Source organism: Prionailurus bengalensis, chromosome B1, assembly GCF_016509475.1.
Source record: "Prionailurus bengalensis isolate Pbe53 chromosome B1, Fcat_Pben_1.1_paternal_pri, whole genome shotgun sequence".
Classification (NCBI taxonomy): Eukaryota; Metazoa; Chordata; class Mammalia; order Carnivora; family Felidae; genus Prionailurus; species Prionailurus bengalensis.
Genome location: NC_057344.1, coordinates 144,870,555 through 144,890,574, shown reverse-complemented (window position 1 = coordinate 144,890,574; position 20,020 = coordinate 144,870,555). Strand labels below are relative to the sequence as shown.

The 20,020-nt window shown below is 35.9% G+C and overlaps 1 protein-coding gene across 4 annotated transcripts in view; it reads left to right on the top strand.

The window, feature by feature from the left end:
• Positions 1 to 20,020, top strand: part of USO1 (USO1 vesicle transport factor) — a 95,471-nt gene that overhangs the window by 49,037 nt on the left and 26,414 nt on the right. For all 4 annotated transcript variants that reach the window (XM_043572454.1, XM_043572453.1, XM_043572455.1 and 1 more), the window contains 5 exons: positions 623 to 723; positions 1,126 to 1,228; positions 1,385 to 1,440; positions 4,370 to 4,490; positions 16,982 to 17,160. In XM_043572454.1, coding sequence (XP_043428389.1) covers positions 623 to 723; positions 1,126 to 1,228; positions 1,385 to 1,440; positions 4,370 to 4,490; positions 16,982 to 17,160 — 560 coding nt within the window. The remainder of the gene's footprint in view (positions 1 to 622; positions 724 to 1,125; positions 1,229 to 1,384; positions 1,441 to 4,369; positions 4,491 to 16,981; positions 17,161 to 20,020) is intronic.

The window sequence follows — 20,020 nt, the reverse complement described above, 5'->3', positions numbered from 1 at the left end:
AAAAAAAATAAAGAATAAATGTAAATTTGGATGTCACATTCTGATTTTATTGCCAAATAACTTTCTTGTGTGTGTGTGCTGTGTGTGTGTGCGTGTGTGTGTATTAAATATACAGGTGATTGGTTTAATTTTGTAATTAAATTATTTAACACAGTAACCTAACAGTCAACAAGGACTGTATGTTCAATAATGTTTTGGGGAGAGAGGGGTTTTTAGGTATAATTTATACACAGTGAAATTTACTCTTTGTGGTTGTGTAGTCCTGTGTGTTTTGGCAAATGTATATAATAGTGTAGTCACTATCATATTTGAGATAGAATATTTCCACCACCCTACTAAGCTCCCTCTATCCTAATTAAAAGTTTAATCTAAAACTATCTTTGAAAAGATGTGAAATTTTAGATATCTTTTCTTTGAATATCATATTTAAGCATTTAAAAAGTAACATTCATTTAAATTACATTGAAAGTTATTTTAAAGATAATCTTTCCAGCATAATTGTGATATCACTACCAGCCACATTGTTCCAAGAAAAGTCATTTCTGCTTAGCTCCCTCAACAAAAAGGATACTTTAAAATAACATAACATCATATTGAAGTACTTTATCTTTGAATATTACAGAAGAAAATTCCACAAGACAGAGTGAAGATTTGGGAAGCCAGTTTACAGAAATTTTCATTAAGCAGCCGGAAAATGTTACTCTCCTATTATCTTTACTGGAGGTAAATAAAGAATCTTGCTATTTTTGTCATCTTAATAAGTTTTGGGGTTTGTTGGGTTTTTTTTTTTTCCTTTTTGGGTATTATTGATGAAGCAACATATATATACCTTTTCAAGGTTGTGAAATTTGTTGTATCATTGCAAGAGATTAATGTGCATTGTTTTAAGGACTATATAATCTATTAAAATATTGTCTGCTTATTTCTATTTTTATTTTACTGAGTCAGGAACAGTTTAATAAATTTATATTAACTATTTTCTTTTTATTGCTTTTTATTTCTTACATTGCTTTTTTAAAGTTTGCTAAACTATGTTTGTTTTTGGTACCACTGTTAGTTGAAAAAAATGTTTTTCTTGAAAATGTGAATTACATATGTTAAATATTTTAAATTCTTAAATTGCAGGAGTTTGATTTCCATGTCCGCTGGCCTGGTGTGAAGCTTCTTACTTCTCTTTTAAAACAGCTAGGGCCTCAGGTGCAGCAAATCATTTTAGTCAGTCCCATGGGTAAGTGACTCATCTTCCTTACATAATTTTGATTTAAAAGTGAGGATCGTTCCTAAAGAGGGAGACTGAAATGATGTGTTAATAAATGGTTTATAATTTCAATCACTATTTGTATTTTTGATCTGCCCGTATTTTTCACATGATTATATGTTCTAGGTGTTTCGAGATTGATGGACTTATTAGCAGATTCCAGGGAAGTTATACGTAATGACGTAAGTTAAATTCAAAAAAGAAGTCTAAGAATATGCAGCTTGTTTTCTTTTCTTTGCAAGTGAAATCTTTGTTGATCCTCTTTTAGTGTCGTAAGTTAGATTTGGAAAATTGAGGTATTGGCCAATCTTTTAGACCTTTTTAAGTTGTATACAAAACCACATTATTTCTTTGTTTCCTGCCTATCCAGTATTTTGACTTAGATGATTTTGGTTTGCAAATTTATTTGTTCCACAAGTTTAGGATTTCTTTCATCCTCTTCTCAAAGGTTATATTGACACCAAACTCTGCCTCCAGAAAGAGTAAGGGAAACCTCCCTAGACATTTAACTGTGTAAATTTAAAGCCTTGTGTTTGGAATCCTCACCCTCATTTGACTGAATATGCATTTCAAAGGATTTTCATTGTAATCATCATTTAACTATAGAGCATGATTTGCTCTGGAGTTATTTTCAATTCTGATTTATTTATTTACACATATGTTTGAATATTTTGTATTGATGCAGTGTTTTTTTGTTGTTGCTGTTGCTTAAACATTTTTCAGTGGTTGTTATCTATAACTTGGTCAAGACTGTAATACTTTTTTTTTTCCAAGTTTATCCATTCTCTTCTTGAGAGGGACAAAGAGAGCACAAGAGGGGGAGGAACAGAGAGAGAGAGAGAGAGAGAGAGAGAGAGAGAGAGAGAGAGAGAAAATCCCAGGGAGGCTCAGCACAGTCAGCACAGAGCCCAACGTGGGGCTTAAGCCCTGAAACTGTGAGATGATGACCCGAGTCAAAATCAAGAGTCGGATACTCAACTGACTGAGCCACCTAGATGCCCTTACTTTTTTTTTTTATTTTTTTAAAGACTGTAAGTAATCTCCACACCCAACATGGGGCTCACACTTACAATCCTGAGATCAGGAGCCTCATGCTCTACTGACTAAGCGAGCCAGGCACCCCAAGCTATAATACTTTAGATGGCAATTGGAAAAATCTTTTAAAATTAAAGTCTAGAGCTAGGAGAGCATATCAATCTAATTCAGTCTCCATATTGACACTGAGAAGCCCAAGACTCATGGAAACCAGATGATTTGTTATTTGTTAATAATGTCTGTTCATCTGTGTATTAGTGGTACCTGGTCTGTGCCTTTCTCATCCTAAGTGCTAGCAAATAAATACCATTTGGATTGCTCTTAGCTTCACAACCGGTTAGTGGCAAAGCAGAGACAAAAGTAAAGTGCTCTTGACTTCTAGTCCATATACACAGTGTTTTTAGCTTTGTATTTAACATTTTACATTATGTATGTCAACGCAGTATTATAAGGGCTGAAATTATGTAACTCATGAAAGGTACATTTTTAAATCTCTATTACTCTTCCAAGAATTGTCTTATTTAAATCTATACCCATCTACTTAGGAATTTGAAATGTCTTTCTTTCACTAAAATATTACTATACATCTTAAACTTGATGTTATTGTTCTATTCTTCTCTTGGCCCTCAGTATAAATATGATGATTCCATAGAAACCTTTTTAAATTTTTTTTAACGTTTATTTATTTTTAAGAGACAGCATGGGTAGGGGAGAGGCAGAGAGAGAAGGAGACACAGAATCTGAAGCAGGCTTCAGGCTCTGAGCTCTCAGCACAGAGCCTGATGCAGGGCTCAAACCCACGAACTGTGAGATCATGACCTGAGCTGAAGTCAGACACTTAACCAACTGAGCCACTCAGGCCCCTCCTCCCCGCCCCTTTTTTAAAAAATATTTTGGTTTTATGTAATCTCTAGACCCAACATGGGGCTCGAGCTTACAATTCCGAGATCAAGAGTCACATGCTCCACTGACTGAGCCAGTCAGGCACCCCATCATATAAACCATTTAATAGAAATCCTCTCTTCATGGATCACTATTAATATCATTACCATTTATTTTCATTTTCAGATAGAATTTGTGTTAGCTTGCATTAGCTTGGTCCTTAAATATAAGATTTCCTTTAATTCCCTACTCTTTTTTCCTGCTTTTAGCTTTATTCTTAGTTGTTATTTATTGATTTTTAAAATTTTTTTAATGTTTATTTATTTTTGAGCAGGGGGTGGGGGTGGTGGTGGTGAGGAACAGAGAGAGGGAGACACAGAATCTGAAGCAGACTCCAGGCTCTGAGCTGTCAGCACAGAGCCTGATGCAGGGCTTGAACTCACAAACCGTGAGATCATGACCTGAGCCGAAGTCAGATGCTTAACTGACTGAGCCACCCAGGCACCCCGGTTTTTATTTGAGACAGATAAAATTCTCTGTTTATGTTGTTTTTCATTAATTTTACGATTAGGGATTAAGTTACATTTTTGTTGTAACATCTAGATTCTTGTTTTGTTTATTAAAGTTTATTTTATTCTGAGAAAGAGAACCAGTGGGGGAGGGGCAGAGAGAGAGGAAGACAGAGGATCCAAAGCAGGCTCTGCACTGACAGCACAGAGCCTGGCGCAGGGCTCAAATCACTAGTCGTGAGATGAAGACCTGGGCGGAAGTCAGATGCTTAACCAACTGAGCCACTCAGGCGCCCCTGTAAATTTATATTCTTGAATTCACAATTTTATATCATTACTATTGTGAAGCACATACAGAGATATCCCTGTGACATATAATCAAGCCCAGTTTTCTTATGCCACAATTAAAGCTAAGTAAAGATGGATGACTGTGTAAGAATTGTATATTTATATTGTGTGCAGTGAAAAGAATTAGGAATTGGTAGACATAGATTCCAGTCTAGGCTCGGTCTCTTTGAGATCTATAATCTTAGGGAGGTATCTTGCTCACCTCTGTCCTTGTTTTCCCTATCTATAAAGTGAAAGAGTTGGACTTGTGAAATTCCTGCACTTCTAAAATTCTGTGGTTTTACATGTCTTAAAAAGATTGTTCTCTACTTAACATGTTATCTTTTTTCTCCATAAGGGTGTGTTACTACTACAGGCACTAACAAGAAGCAATGGAGCCATCCAGAAAATTGTTGCTTTTGAAAATGCTTTTGAGAGACTACTGGACATTATTACAGAGGAGGGGAACAGTGATGGAGGTATATTATGAGAAGATTGATTTAAAGAGATTCCTTTTGTGCTCACAAAATTGTTAACTTCTAGGGAATGCAATTAGAGGGAAAAATGAGAACTCATACTTTATATTCTTTCTTTCATTATGGTTTGTTGAGTATGGATTTCTTCCTATTTCTATTTGATATTTGTTAGGCTTCTGGAATCTAGGTGATATCTTTCATCATTTCAAATTTCAGCTATCTCTCTCTTCAAATACTGCTCTATTTTCTCCTATCTTTCTAAACTCAGAATCAATTCTCTGTCATCTGATTTGGCTTTCACTTTATCTGTCTTACTTTCTCTTTTGTGTTTTCCATCTTTTTGTCTTTCCAATCTTTATTCTGTATTATTTCTTCTTTAAAAAAAAAATTTTTTTTTAATGTCTCTTTATTTTTGAAAGAGAGAGAAACAGAACACAAGTGGGGGAAGGGCAGAGAGAGAGGGAGACACAGAATCTGAAGCAGACTCCAGGCCCTGAGCTGTCAGCATGAGCCCGACATGGGGCTTGAACCCCCAAACTGTGAGATCATGACCTGAGCTGAAGTCAGATGCTTAACCAACTGAGCCACCCAGGCGCCCCCCCAGATTATTTCTTCTGACCTGTTTTCTGTTTCATCAATACTCTCTTCACCTATATTTATTTATTTATTTTTAAGTTTTTATTTAAATTCTAGTTAATGTACAGTTGAATATTAGTTTCAGGTGTACAGTTTAGTGATTCAAACACTTCCATACAACACCTGGTGCTTATCACAAGTGCACACCTTCATACCCATCACCTGTTTCACCCACTCCCTCCACCCACCTTCCTTCTGGTGACCAGTTTGTTCTCTATAGTTAAGAGTCCATTTCATGGTTTGCCTCTCTGTTTTTTTCCTGTGCTCATTTGTTTTATTTCTTAAATTCCACAATTGAGTGTAGTCCTATGATATTTGTCTTTCTCTAACTTATTGCGCTTAGCATAATACTGTCTGCTTCCATCCACATTGTTGCAAATGGCAAGATTTCATTCTTTTTGATGGCTTAGTAATACTCCATCGTGCACGTATATATGTGTGTGTATACACATACACACACACATATATACATACGTGTATACATGCATACCATATCTCCTTTATCCATTCATCAGTTGATAGACACTTTGACTGTTTCTATAGTTTCACTGTTGTAGTAGATAAAGCTGCTGTAAACTTTGGGGTATGTGTGTCCTTTTGAATTAGTATTTTTGTATTCTTTGGGTAAATACCTAGGAGTGCAATTGCTGGGTTGCAAGATAGTTCTGTTTTTAACTTTTTTGAGGAACTTCCGTATTATTTTCCAGAGAGTCTGCACTACTATTCATTCCCACCAACAGTGTAGGAGGATTCCCCTTTTCCTGTATCCTCACCAACACCTATTGTTTCTTGTGTTGTTTTTAGCTATTCTGACAGGTGTGAGTTAATATCTCATTGTAGTTTTAATTTGTATTTCCTTGGTGGTGAATGATGTTGAGCATCTTTTCATGTGTCTGTTAGCCATCTCTATGTCTTTGGAAAAATGCCTATTCCTGTCTTCTCTTTTTTTAATTGGATTATTCATTTTTTTGGGTATTGAGTTTTATAAGTTCTTTATTTTGGATACTGACCCCTTATCGGATATGTCATTTGCAAATATCTTCTCCCATTCAGCAGGTTGCCTTTTAGTTTTGTTGATTGTTTCTTTCACTATGCAGAAGCTTTTTATTTTGATGACAAAAGCAAAAATAAACAATTGGGACTTTTATCTTCACTTGTATTTAATCTGCTGTTAAACATGTCTATTGAGAGATTTTCCCTCCCATTTTTATTGAAACATAGTTACCTACAACACTGTTATCAGTTTAAGGTGTACAGCATGATTTGACTTAACATACTGTGAAATATAAGATTAGTTAATATCCATCCATTGAATTTTTTTAAGATTTTATTATTTTTTTTTAAGTAATCTCTACACTCAACATGGGGCTCAAACTCAACTCCAAAAGCAATAGTCACATGCTTTTGCAACAGAACCAGCCAGGCTGTTGAATTTTTAATTTCTTTTTTCTAGAGGTTCTGTTTTGTTCTTTAGCAAACTTGCTGTGTAATTTTTTTTTATAATTTCCTTTTCTTTGCAGATATTTTCAACTTACCTTTTATTTCTTTGAATGTAGGAAACCATTATTTTATAGTCTCTGTCTGATAATCCCAATATTTTTAAGTCTTTGTGGATTTGGAACTTTTGCTCTGTTTTGCTTTGGTTCTTATGCATTGTATAATATTCTCTGGGTCCATGATTATCTTTGATTATGTGTTCTGTTTTACTTAACAGAATTAATTCATAATAATTTGAAGCCTAGGATGGAGGTAATTTCTTTTAGAGAAAACATGCTCATTTCTGCCAGGCCCTGGAAGTGCAATTTATCTGGGATCACCTTAATCGAGGTTTAAGGTCTGAGAGTTCCTAGACCACTCAGGCAATTCAAACCCAGGATACAAGATCTATCTGGACTAGTTAACTTTTGGTTGTTCTCACCCTGAGGATATAGCCATTTAAAGTCTCAGCTTATTAGTGGAGAGTTTTATATTAGATTTGTTTCCAACTTTGTATATGCTCTTCGCTTTGATTTATTTTCCCTCTGCCCTGTAAGTTTGTCACAATGAAAGTTTTATATTTTCTAAGGTCGAGAAATGTACTTCCAGTCCAAAGGTATTTATACTTGCTTACCTCACTAAGATATTCATTTTCTTATCAATGTTAGCCTGCTAAACTGTTAACTCTTCATTGCTCCTGAGGCTTTTTTTGTTTTTAATTCAGCATTTTTAGTTGTTTTTAAGGAGAGGTTGATCCAAAAACCTAGCACTAGGGTTGGAGGAGAAAATTAGTTTATTTGCACTGACTGGACTGGGATTAGCAAGTAGACTGGTAGTGTAGTTGACAGTTGGCTATATTACCCTGGAGGGGAGGGCCAGCCTGGATATAAAGATTTGAGTGTCTAGGGCCACCTGGGGGGCTCAGCTGGTTGAGTGTCCAACTTCTCATGGTTCATGGGTTCAAGCCCCACATTGGGCTCTGTGCTGACAGCCCAGAGCCTGGAGCCTGCTTCGGATTCTGTGTCTCCCTCTCTCTCTACCTCTCCCCTGCTCATACCCTGACTCTCTCTGTCTCTCAAAAATAAAAAATGTTAAAAAATTTAAAAAAGATTTGAGTGTCTAGAATATCAATGATAGATGAAACAAAGATAAATGAGATAAAAGATTAGATGAGTCAGCCAGGGTAAGGAATGAGAAGGGAAGTGCTAAAGCAGAACCTAAGTTATACTAATAGTGAAGGGATGGTAGAGGAGCAGGTATTGGCAAAAGAGACTGAGAAGAAACAGGCTGAGAAACAAGAGGAAACCCGCTGTAGAGAGGGTCTAGGGAGTGGGTAGCATTGTTAGAAGCTGCTGGGTTGTCAAACAAGATAAGGGCAGAAATGTACCTTTGAGATGTAGAACATGGACATCATTGATGACCTTGGGGCGAGCAGCTGTGTATAGTGGTTGCCTCAGAATCCATATTGCAGTGTCAGAATTAGAATTAGAATTAGATGTGGGAAGATAGAATAGTAGAGAAAACTCATGCAAAGAATTTGGACAAGTCAGGGGAGAGAGGTGAAAAGGAATTGGAGGTTGACAGGGAATGTTTTTTATCCTCTTAAATTTTTTCTTGACATATGAAATATTTCAAAAATACAGAAAACAGTAAGAGATAGTGTAACAAACACTTGTACACATGTCATCCAATTCTATTAAACGTTTACATTTTGCTATACATGCTTTAGGTTATTTTTTTAAAGAAATAAAACACAAGAGATAGTTAAGTCCTTTGTATAACCATTGTTACTCTGCCTTCCTTCTCTAAGATAACAGTATTCTGATTTTGTTTTTCCATCCAGTGCGTTTTTATACTTTTAACATGTGTTTGTGTGAGTCTATACACATGCACATCGTATGTTAATATATATCATTATTTTGCATGTTCTCAAACTAGATAAAAAGTATCCTTCTGAGTATAATTTTACAACTGGCTGTTTTTATCCAACATGTTTTGAGATTTATCTATGTTGATACATGTTACTCTAGTTTATTCATTTTAAGTGCTATATATTATTCAGTAGTATAAATATTCTGTGATCTATTTTTTTAATTGAGTTGACAGATTGTATCTATCTTTGCTAATATAAGCTGTTGTCACGAATGGTCTTTTGTGTCTACTTATGTATGGATTCACATTCTTGTCAATCCTTGCTTGCCAGTTTGATAGATGTGAGATGGTATCTCACTCAGATTTTCACTTTTCATTTTGTAAACTAATGAGATTAAGCATATTTTCATGGTGTATTCACCATCCATTTTTGTTGATTTGTATTTTACCCGTCTCAATTACCTGCTTACCCGTGTTAGTATAAGATCATTTTTCCTTTTCCAGTTGATTACTGAGAGTTCTTTATGTATACTGGATACTAGTCCTTTGTTAATTATACATGTTTCAGTTATCTTCTTCTAGTCTATTTATACTATTTCTATTAAAGTTTAAATTTTTACTCACATATATTGGCTTTTTTAAAAAATGTTATTTTGGTAACCATGAGCCAGGTACTTTACATATGTTAGCTTATTTAATCTTTTTCTTTAATGTTTATTTCTGAGAGAGAGAGAGAGAGAGAGAGAGACAGAGAGAGAACACAAGTAGGGGAGGAGCAGAGAAAGAGAGAGACACACAGAATCCAAAGCAGACTCCAGGCTCTGAGCTGTCAGCACAGAGCCCGACATGGGGCTCAAACCCACAAACTGTGAGTTCATGACCTGAGCCAAAGTTGGATGCTCAACCAGCTGAGCCAACCAGGCACCCCTAGCTTATTTAATCTTATACCACTTTGTGATGTATTATTATCATCTCTGATTTGTAGTTGAGGAAATGAAGTCTCTCACATATGGAGTCAGAATTTGATTCCACATAGGTCTGACCCCAAAGCAAGTGATCTGTGTCTTCTTATTATCTGGTCAGAATTTAATAAAACCTATTTGAATAACATTTATGAGAAGCCACCAAGATTCATCTGATTTACTTTCTGGATCTAGGATTACTTTCTCCTCTTTTTTACGTAATCGATAACTTGCCTACATTTGATCCCTTTTAGTTGTCCAAAATGTAAGTAACACAATTAAACTAGAGTGCCCTGTTATAATAAATAAATAAATAAGCAAACAAATAAATAAATAACAATATAAATATATAAATATTTATTTATAAATAAATAAATTTATATATAAATAAATATATTTATTTATTTTTGAGAGAGAGGGAGAGGGGCAGAGACAGATGGAAAGAGAGAATCCCAAGCAGGTTCCACACCCAGTGCACAGCCCGACATGGGGCTTAGTCTCACAAACCATGAGATTATGACCTGAGCCAAAATCAAGAGTTGGACACTTTACCAGCTGAACCGCCCAGGTGCTCCATATTGGCTTTTAAAAATAGTTTATGCTTTTGTGTCTTGTTTAAAATTTTTCTCTCTACCTCAAGGTTGTAAAGAGCGTTTTCAACATTTTCTTCTAAAGGCTTTGCAATTTTATCTTTTGCATTTAATTAATATGGATTTTGCATTTGAAAGATGGTATGAGATTTGTAATCAAATACCTATATGTGTGAAGGTCTGCTTCTGAGTTCTCTGTTCTGTTCCATTTGTCCTTTTGTCTCACTCTATACTAAAACCACACTTTCTTAATTACTAAACCTCATAATAATCTCTTATCTATTAGAATATAGGAAAAACCTTTTATTTTGGCTCTCCTAAGCTTTCCAGATCCAATTCCAATGTTAGATACCAGCAGAGTATTTGAGAATTCAACTCAATTCTGACACTGTCTACCCAGAGATAGTATCAGATTCCACCCAGAGATAGTATCGGATTCCATAGGTTTAGGCTTTAGTCCTACAAGGCTGCCCTCCACAACCCCCTTCAGATGCCAATCATAAGCCTTAAGCTGTTTTCCTGTGCTTCCGACCCACCTCACAGAATGCAGGGAAACACTTATGTTTACTGGTTTATTTTATCTTATTTTTTTATGTTTACTGGTTTGTTAAAGGATATGAATCAACAACCATATGAAGAAATATATAGGGGGAGGTCCTAAAGAAAGGAGCTTCTGTTCTCACAAAGCTTGGAGCCCAGCTCAGTGACACATAGAAGCAACTTGTTTTCCCAAGTGTGGAGGCTCTCTGAAAAGAAGTGAAAAAACTGTGCTCTCGGATTTTTATGGAGTCTTCATTACAAATTCATAATTGACTAAGTCATTGGCCATTAGCTGATTCAACCTCCAGCCTCTCTCCCCTCCCTGGAGGTGGGGGAGTTGCCAGAGGGGGGTAGTGTACTGAAAATTCCAACCCTCTAGTCACATGGTTGTTCTTCCTGGCAACTAGTCCCTACCCTTGGGTGACATCCTCAAATCACCTTCATTAATAGCAAGATACCCATTTCACCTTTATGACCCTGAGGAGGTTTCAGGAGCTGTGGCTGAAGACCAGATATATTTGAGAAATATATTTTGGTCATCTGAATGAATTCTGAATTCTCAGAATTAGCACGCCTTTTCCTTTTGTTCTTTTATTTGAATGAGACTTGTTTGCTAGTCAAGATCTATGAAAATCCCTGTTGGAAATTTTTTCCCTTGAAGTAATCTCTATACCCAGTGTGGGGGTTGAACTCACAACCCCAAGATCAAGAGTCACATGCTCTACCAACTGAGCCATTCAGGTGCCCTCTGTCAGAATTTTGATTGGAAGTATATTGGACTTAGAGATTAAGGAGAATTTTCATCTCTACTGAATTGACTTTTCCCATTCATGAACCCAGGTCTATCTCTTAATTTGTAAAGATCTTCTTTTATGTCTTTGAGTCATGTTTTATAATTTTGAGCAAAAGGATGTTACACCTTTTCTTTTTTTGTTTTTTTAGATTCATTTCTAGGCATCTTACTTACAGTTTTTCTTAACCATATGCATGGGATGTTTTTCTACTACATTCTCAAACTGATCACTACTTGATTTTTCTTTGTTGATCTTGTGTCTAACCACCTTATTAAGCCAGTAGTTGTAATTGGGCTTTCTGTGCAGATGATCCTATTTTCTACTAATAACAGTAATTGTTTTTCTTCCTTTCAGTTCTTGCACTACCTTTCTTTTTTGTCTTGCACTAGTTAGAATCTTTAGTACAGTTGAATGTTGCTGACTTTAATGAAAATGCTGATGTCTCACCATTAAGTTTGATTTTTGCTAAGAGTTTTTTTTTTATCATGAATGAATCTTAAACTGTAGTGAATTTTTTTTATATCTATGGAGATTATCATATTATTCTTCTTTAATCTATGAGGGTATTTTCTTGAAAAAGAGAGGCTACAAGTAGAAAAGAGGGAGGATCAGGAGAGAGAGAGGATGATCAGTGGTACACAATACCAAAAAAAAAGAAGAAGAAGAAGAAGAAGGAATGGAATCCAGAGCAAGGGCAGGAATTGGCTTTTAAGATAGGAGAAGCACATCTTCCATCATAATGGGGAAGGCACAGGTGGAGATATAGCTCCTTTTTCAAACTTGAAGAAGTAAAGATGGGGAGGGGGGTAGGGTGTTGAGTTGAAGACAGAGTCATATGCTAAGAGTGAAAGAGGAGGACACAGTTGAGAATTATGGAGAAGGTTAAAAAGTCTTTTGGAAAATAGGAGAGCTAGTTGAATGTTGAAATTAGGAAGATTTCCAGTCAGGGATAAAGGTCCCATTAAGGATTTTCACTGGGATTTTATAGCACTGCAGACTGCTTGATTATGTGATTGCATCCCCCCACTCCCTTCCAGTACTCAGCTGCCGAGTTGCAAGATAGAGAAAAAGCCAAGCAGTTAGTTTTTCACAGGGTTGTGTCTTTTCCAGGAAGGTACTATGAAAAGATAGTAAGGCAAGAGAACTTAGTATATTACCTATAGAGTGTAAGAAAGGAAGATCTATATAATCTAAGCTAGATAGGGAAGGAAGTAAAGATGGGGTTTCTAAAATGGGAGTTTCAAAAACTTATTGATGGGTTGAAAGTCTCAGGGAAGTCATAGAACAGATATGTTGAGAATATTGAGCTGGAAAGATGGGAGGTTTTAGTAATGGAATGAGAATTCTCTCTGAAGATGAGGACAAGGAACCTAGAAGTCCAGGTATTAGATGGATTGTCTTTGGAATCAAGAGTGACAGCAGTAAGTAGAGAAAGAAGATTTGGAGCAAGATGCTGGCGATGTTTTCAGTGAACAAAGAGTAGCGACCATGTTTTTTTTTACTTAAATGCAATTAGGAATGGTAAGAGATGGATAGTATAGGCAGGTGGCCTGATCCTCAAAGGAACGGGAGATTTTGTGAGAGAGTAGAGGAACTTTGGTCTCTGGAAAGTACACTGGGCCAGTAGGATCACAGAATCCATATCCTGACTCTGAGGTACATGGGATTGAGAGCATGATCTGCTTTCACTTCAGAATGTTACAACATAAGGTAGCTTCTTTAAAGAAAAAAGCATTTCATGAAGTGATTGAGGGTTTTCTTAACTAATATTTGGGAGTTGGAGGTAACATATAAAAGAGTTTGAAAGGAGATTAAGTAGAGGAAAAGAAAGTATTTTAAAATGAGAACATAAAAGAGCATAGGTGATTAGCAAGGTGCATATTTTCAGAGATGACCAAGGAAAACAGGGATTTTAAGGCAACATAGAATTAGCTTGTCTTTAGGATTGCTAAGATAAGTTCCAGTGGCTCCTTGTAACTGATGGTGGCCTTCACACAGTGGAGGGAAGGCTGCCAGTTATAGTGAGGGCTTTGACATTCTGTTTCCTCCAGAGCGTTCAGATGCTTCTGGTGGCAGATCTTATTTAATGGAGATTTATGGTCCTTCGTAAGAGATACAGTGGTTCCTCTCCAGGAGGTGAGGATCCACATGGTTCAGCAGTATGAGGTGAGGAAGCCTCTAATTTGGAGAGATCAGGATTGGTTAAATCAGAGATTTTTAAAAGGACTTAAAATATGTACATTAAACATTTTATTTCAAGTTCAATGTAATACATTTTTTTCTAACATGCATTGCTATACTGATCTTTTGAGTTAGGGCCAAAACCTTTTCTTTGAATATGAGTCCACTCATTGGAGTTTTTCCATCTTTCTGCATGTTTCATATATCATATCTATAATACATCATGTAGGATTTGCTTTTTTATTTCTTTACAGTGGAATGCAAGATCTTTCTGGGTTTTTACAGTTACTTTTCTTGCTTTTTAGACTTGTGTTGCCCATATATAACAACAGCTGTTCTTAATGACTTGCTTTCATTAAGTTTTGCCAAAGACTTAAACTTAGTATTTATAAAAATAGCTGTGTTATTATATAGTCCCCTCGTATGTATAGGGAATACATTCCTGGACGCCCAGTGGATGCCTGAAACCACAGATAGTGCCACATCTTATGTATACTATGTTTTCTGCTATGCATACATACCTATGATAATGTTTAATTTATAAATCAGGTACAATAAGAGATCAACAACAACTAATAATAAAATAGAACAATTGTAACAATATGCTGTAATTAAAGTTACGTGAATAATAGTTAATAACTAGTACAAATGGCATGGTGGATTTGTAAATTACGTAAGTAATTTACTTTTAGATACAATACCAAAGGCATGATCCATGAAAGAGAAAATTGATAAGTGGGGCTTCATTGATGTTGAAAATTTCTCTGGAAAATTTCTCTGGAAGAAAATATTGGCATATTATATCTCAGAAGGAAGTTGTATCCCAGATACTCAAAGGACTCTTAAAATTCAACAATAAATAAACAATGGGCAAAAACATCACCAAAGAAGATATATAGATGGCAGATAGCATCTGAAAAGATGCTCAACATCATATGTCATTAGGGAAATGCAAACTAAAACAGGAACTACAGATGCTTTCATTTGTTGCTGGTGGGATGCAAAATGACACTTTGGAAGGCAGTTTGGCACTTTGTTACCAGACTAAATATACTCTTACCATATGAGCCAACAATCACACTCCTTGGTATTTCTCCAAATGAGTGGAAAAATTATATCCATACAAAATCTTGCCCTCGAATGTTTATAGTGGCTCTATTTATAATTGTTAAAACTTAAAAGCAATCAAAATGTCCTTCAGTAGGTGTATGGGTAAACTGTGGTACATCCAGACAATCCAATATTATTCAACAATAAAACAGCATCAAGCCATGAAAAGACATGGAGGAACCTTAAATGCGTATTGCTCAGTGAAATAAGCCAGCCTGAAAGACTGTATACTCTGTGATTCCGACTGTATAATATCTGGAAGAGACAAAACTATATACACACAGCAAAAAGATGAATGATTGCCAGGCATTTGGGGTGGGAGAAAAGAGAAATGAGTAGGTGTAACAGAGGATTTTAGAGCAGTGAAGCTATCCTATCCTGTAATGGTAGATAAATGATGTTATATGTGTGTCAAAACTAATATGCTACACCCCATACAACACAGAGTAAACCTTAATGTAAACCATGGGCTTTAATAACGTATCAGTTTTCATTCATGAGTCTAACAAATGCACCACACTAATGCTAGCTACTAATAAAAGGGGAAACGGAGGGAGAGAGTATATGGGGATTCCTTTTATTTGTTGCTCATTTTTTCTGTAAACCTAAAGCTGCTCTAAGATATAAAGTGGGGTTTTTTTTAAGTTTTTAAATTTATTCTGAGAGAGAAAGAATCCCAAGCAGATCCCATGCTGTCAGCACAGAGCCCAATGCAGGCCTCAAACCCATGAACTGTGAGATCATGACCTAAGTCAAAATTAAGAGTCAGACAGACGCCCAGCCAACTTAGCCACCCAGGCATCCCTAAAGTTTTATTTATTTAATCTCTACACTCATTGTAGGGCTCAAACTCAAACAACCCCAACTGAGATCAAGAGTCATGTGCTCTTCTGACTGAGCCAGCCAGCTGCCGCAAAAATAAAGTCTATTTAAAAAATAAACTGGGGCGCCTGGGTGGCTCAGTCAGTTAAGCATCCGACTTCAGCGCAGGTCATGATCTCGCGGTTTGTGAGTTCAAGCCCCACATTGGGCTCTGTGCTGACAGCTCAGAGCCTGGAGTCTGCTTCAGATTCTGTGTCTCCCTCTCTCTCTGCCCTTCCCCTGCTCATGCTCTCTCTCTCTGTCTCAAAAATAAAACATTAAAAAAATTCAAAAAACTGATTTTTATAAACACAGACCTCTACTAGGAGTAAATGTGTGAGTGTACCTCACAGAGGAACTTACTAGCTGTGAACATCTGACATTAGTCATATTCTTTTTTTTGTTTGTTTGTTTAAATATTTATCTTTATTTTTGAGACAGAGACAGAGCATGAGCGGGAGAGAGGCAGAGAGAGAGGGAGACACAGAATCGGAAGTAGGCTCCAGGCTCTGAGCTATCAGCACAGAGCCCAACTCAGGGCTCGAACTCGTCAACTGCGAGATCATGACCTGAGCTGAAGTCAGATGCTCAACCGACTGAGCCACCCAGGCACCCCAACATTAGTCATATTCTTAACAGAGGAAACAGATCCTTGGTTAGACTAACACATGATAGAGATCAGTTGATGAGCTTTAAGCCATGATGATAGTATATGCTGTAGTGTGGATGGAACTACCCTATAGAATAGTATGTTGTAAGCAAAGATAGAAGTAAATGGAGGAGAGGAACCAGGAAAGATAGGAAGCCTGAGGAGTGGCCAGAGATCTGTAAGGAAAATCATGAGAGAGTAGTTACTAGAAACCAAGGGAAGAGGAAGTTTCAAGGAAGAGACTCAAGACAACAATGTCCAGTGCTTCTTAGTGACTAAGATATGATTTATTCATTCAACAAATATTTAATAGTGAGCTGATATGTATAGACCTGATATCTTGTTTCTGTCTCTGCTGAGGATATAGAGTAGGTCACTGTATCCTAGTAGGACATTCACATTCCTGTCTTTATGAATTATAATCTACATTATATACTACATAATAGTATACCACGTAGTATTCTACTACATAGTAGAATTAGATACTACATAATAATAAAAGGAGCAGGTTCTTGTGAAAGCATGTGGCTGGTGATGCCAACCTAGTCATCAGGTCTTGATGTTTAATCTGGGATCTGAAGAAAAAATCTGAGTTATTGAGGTGAGGGGTAGTTGAACAGAGAGGTCAAGAGATCACTGGAAACCTAAGAAAGAGCACGCAGATTGTGGCCTGTGACCGTCAAGAGTCAGAACAGGCTTTTTGCCTTGCTGTACTGAAGAAATGCTGAGTTTGAAGTTTTGTCTTTTATTTAAGTGTTTGGGGAGTGAATTTTCCTTCAGGTTTTATCAGCCTTAACACTTCCATTTTACATTCTTTTCTCAGGCATAGTAGTGGAAGATTGTCTGATTTTGCTCCAAAACTTGTTAAAAAACAACAATTCCAATCAAAATTTTTTTAAAGAAGGCTCATATATTCAACGTATGAAACCTTGGTTTGATGTTGGCGATGAAAATTCTGGCTGGTCTGCACAGAAAGTGACTAATCTGCACGTAATGCTACAGGTACACTATAGTTAGACATAAATGTGACAAGAATTTTGACAACATTCCTTTCAAAGAAAAGAAAATTGCTTGTATTTGATAAATCTAGGATATTGAGTTGGTTTCAGATGGGCCTAAAAGAAAACCTTTTAATATGAAGATTTGCAGTTATGCTCAGAGATAGAGATCCATTGCCATTAACCCCTCCCTCCAACCCCCAGTACATATGCCCATGACTCAACTTCAATAATTATTAACATGTGGCAATTTTGTTTCATCTTTTATTCCCTTCTCTTGCCCTGCTGGATTATTTGTATTTTATTTTATTTTATTATTTTATTTTATTTTATTTTATTTTATTTTATTTTATTTTATTTTATTTATTTTTAAGGTTTATTTATTTTGAGAGAGACAGACAGAGTAAGCAGGGGAGGGTGGGGCGGGGGGAAGAGAGAGAATCCCAAGTAGTCTCTGCTGCAGAGCCTGACTCAGGGCTCGAACTCAGGAACCGTGAAGTCCTGACCTGAGCCGAATCCAAGAGTCAGATGCCTAACTGATTGAGCCACTCAGGCACCCTGCCCTGCTGGATTATTTTAAAGCAAATCCAAACGTATAGTTTCCTGATGGGTTTTGCACCCAGAGAATAATAGGTTAGATTGTTGATTTGAATTTTTTAAATCTACTTTCTTCAGTTAAGGTTCTAATGTAAATTTTAATGTACGGAATACTGCGTTCAGCCGATAAATTCACTCAGTAGACATTTACTGAGAGCTAGGCAGTGACTGCTAGGAAATGAATGATAATGTCCCTGCCTCCAAAGATTAATAATCTGTTTTAAGTCTGATATAAGTTAAAATGACAAGTCACCTGCAATTTTATTTTAGCTTACTGGTGATGAATGGTAAAAGTGAAGACAATAGGATCCCAAATGATTTCTGCATCAGAGAAAATATGAAGTTCTTTGAAGTATTTTACTTACTTATTCCTTTATTATTCCCTCTCCAAACCCTTAAGTTTATATACTAGCTTCCCAGCTTACTGGCTCTCTGGTGATTCTTGTGGGTCTTTGAATATCTCTGAATTGTTCCTGCGTCTCTGAAATTGTTTTCCTCAAAACTAGATGGATAGTTTCTCTAGTAATTAGAGTCTGAATATCGTTGCATGCCGTGGGAGTTGCCTGTGTAGGGTTAATTGGTAATTAAGGTGACCAGATGCCCCATTTTGCCAGGCTAGTAATCGTTTTGTAATTACGAATAGTGTCCTTTTTCACTTCTAAAGTGTCCCAATTTAGATAATAAATTATAGTTACCTTATATAGAATATGCCTCAAACCTGTCAGGAAAATATTTTACAGGAGAACATGGGTAGAATATTTCTATTTTATACTCCCCACTTCATCCTTTCTACTTTCACATGTCAGTATTACACATTTCAAGACTTAGTTTTTCAACATGTTTTTTGCACCTTAGAAATAGCATTCCAAGTAGTAAGCTTGATATTTTGCCCAACACCACTTTCTTAATAAATTCCTGTAGAAAAATGCCTTTCAAAACATGATTAGACAGAGCAAAGGGATCTGGTGATGTGCAAAAGCTTATATATATCCTACCAAGCAGGGAAAATTTAAACTGCTAGAGGAGTCCACTTATGTTTTATGGTTTAGAGTACTAAGCAAAGAATCATTTTTGAAGAAAGCCGCTGTTTAAAAAGTACTACTTTACCAAAAGAAAAAAAAAATTAGACTAGGGTGCTGCATATAAACAAAAAAATACATTATTTTTACATATGTAGTAAATTGGTTAAGTTTTTTTTTACTTTTAAAAAGTAAATAAAATCTTAAAGAATGTAAACTTCAAAATAAAGAAGCTGAGTTTAATTCACTTCAATATATTCTCCATCTCAAAGATTGAGTAGTTGATGCATTCATGACTTCGCAGGGCACAGGTTATCTTCTGCTTTTCAGCCTATTACTGTTCTGTTTCCTTATAGCTTTATTTAGGGTTGCTTGTATTTCCAGTTCTCTGTTATGCACCAAATGAAAATGCGTCAAAAATGAGGATAAACAGTCCTATTTGGATAGATGACATCCTAACTGGAATTATTCATCATTGCATTGAAATCATGATTGATTTTAAAAATTCTATAAATTGAAATCGATGTGTTTGAGGGTATTTATTCAAATTTTACAGATTAAATTTGGGGGAAGCATCTTTTTGAAAAGTTTTTTTAGTCATAAAACACTTTAATTTTTCTTGGAATGATAGTGTTATGACTAGTTCTGCCTCCTATTCCTATAGGAATATACCCTTATATATCATTTTTTGGACAGATACTGCCAGCAGTTCCCAGAAAGCTCATTACCTTATGAGAGAATCCTTTTCATTGTTGGGTAATTCTAGCTCTTAAAAACTTCATATAATGAGTCAAAATCTGCCTTCTACAAACTTCCCCCTGTTTTGCTCTCAGGGAAAATACAAGTCCATTCCTTATGGTATTTTACATATTTAAATGTTGTTACTAAGTCTTCCCTTATGTTGTTATCCTTATAATAAATATTCCCTCTTTCTTCAATCACCTTTTCCTACTTCTCTGTCATCTAGAAGATTGATAATTACTTTTTCTTTATTTACCTCATCAATAAAGATACCCAACTGCTATTACATGATACTAAGGAATTATTGTTGATTTTGTTAGCTACAGTAATGGCATGATGATCATGTTTTTTAAAATTCTTTTTAGTTAGAGGCATATGTAGAAATATTTATGGGAGAAGTGACAAATAGCTTGGTATTGCTTTAAATATATTTATATATATATATATATTTTTCACATTAGGGATAAGAGGAGAATAAAACAAAAACCAAAACAAAAAGCCATGGAG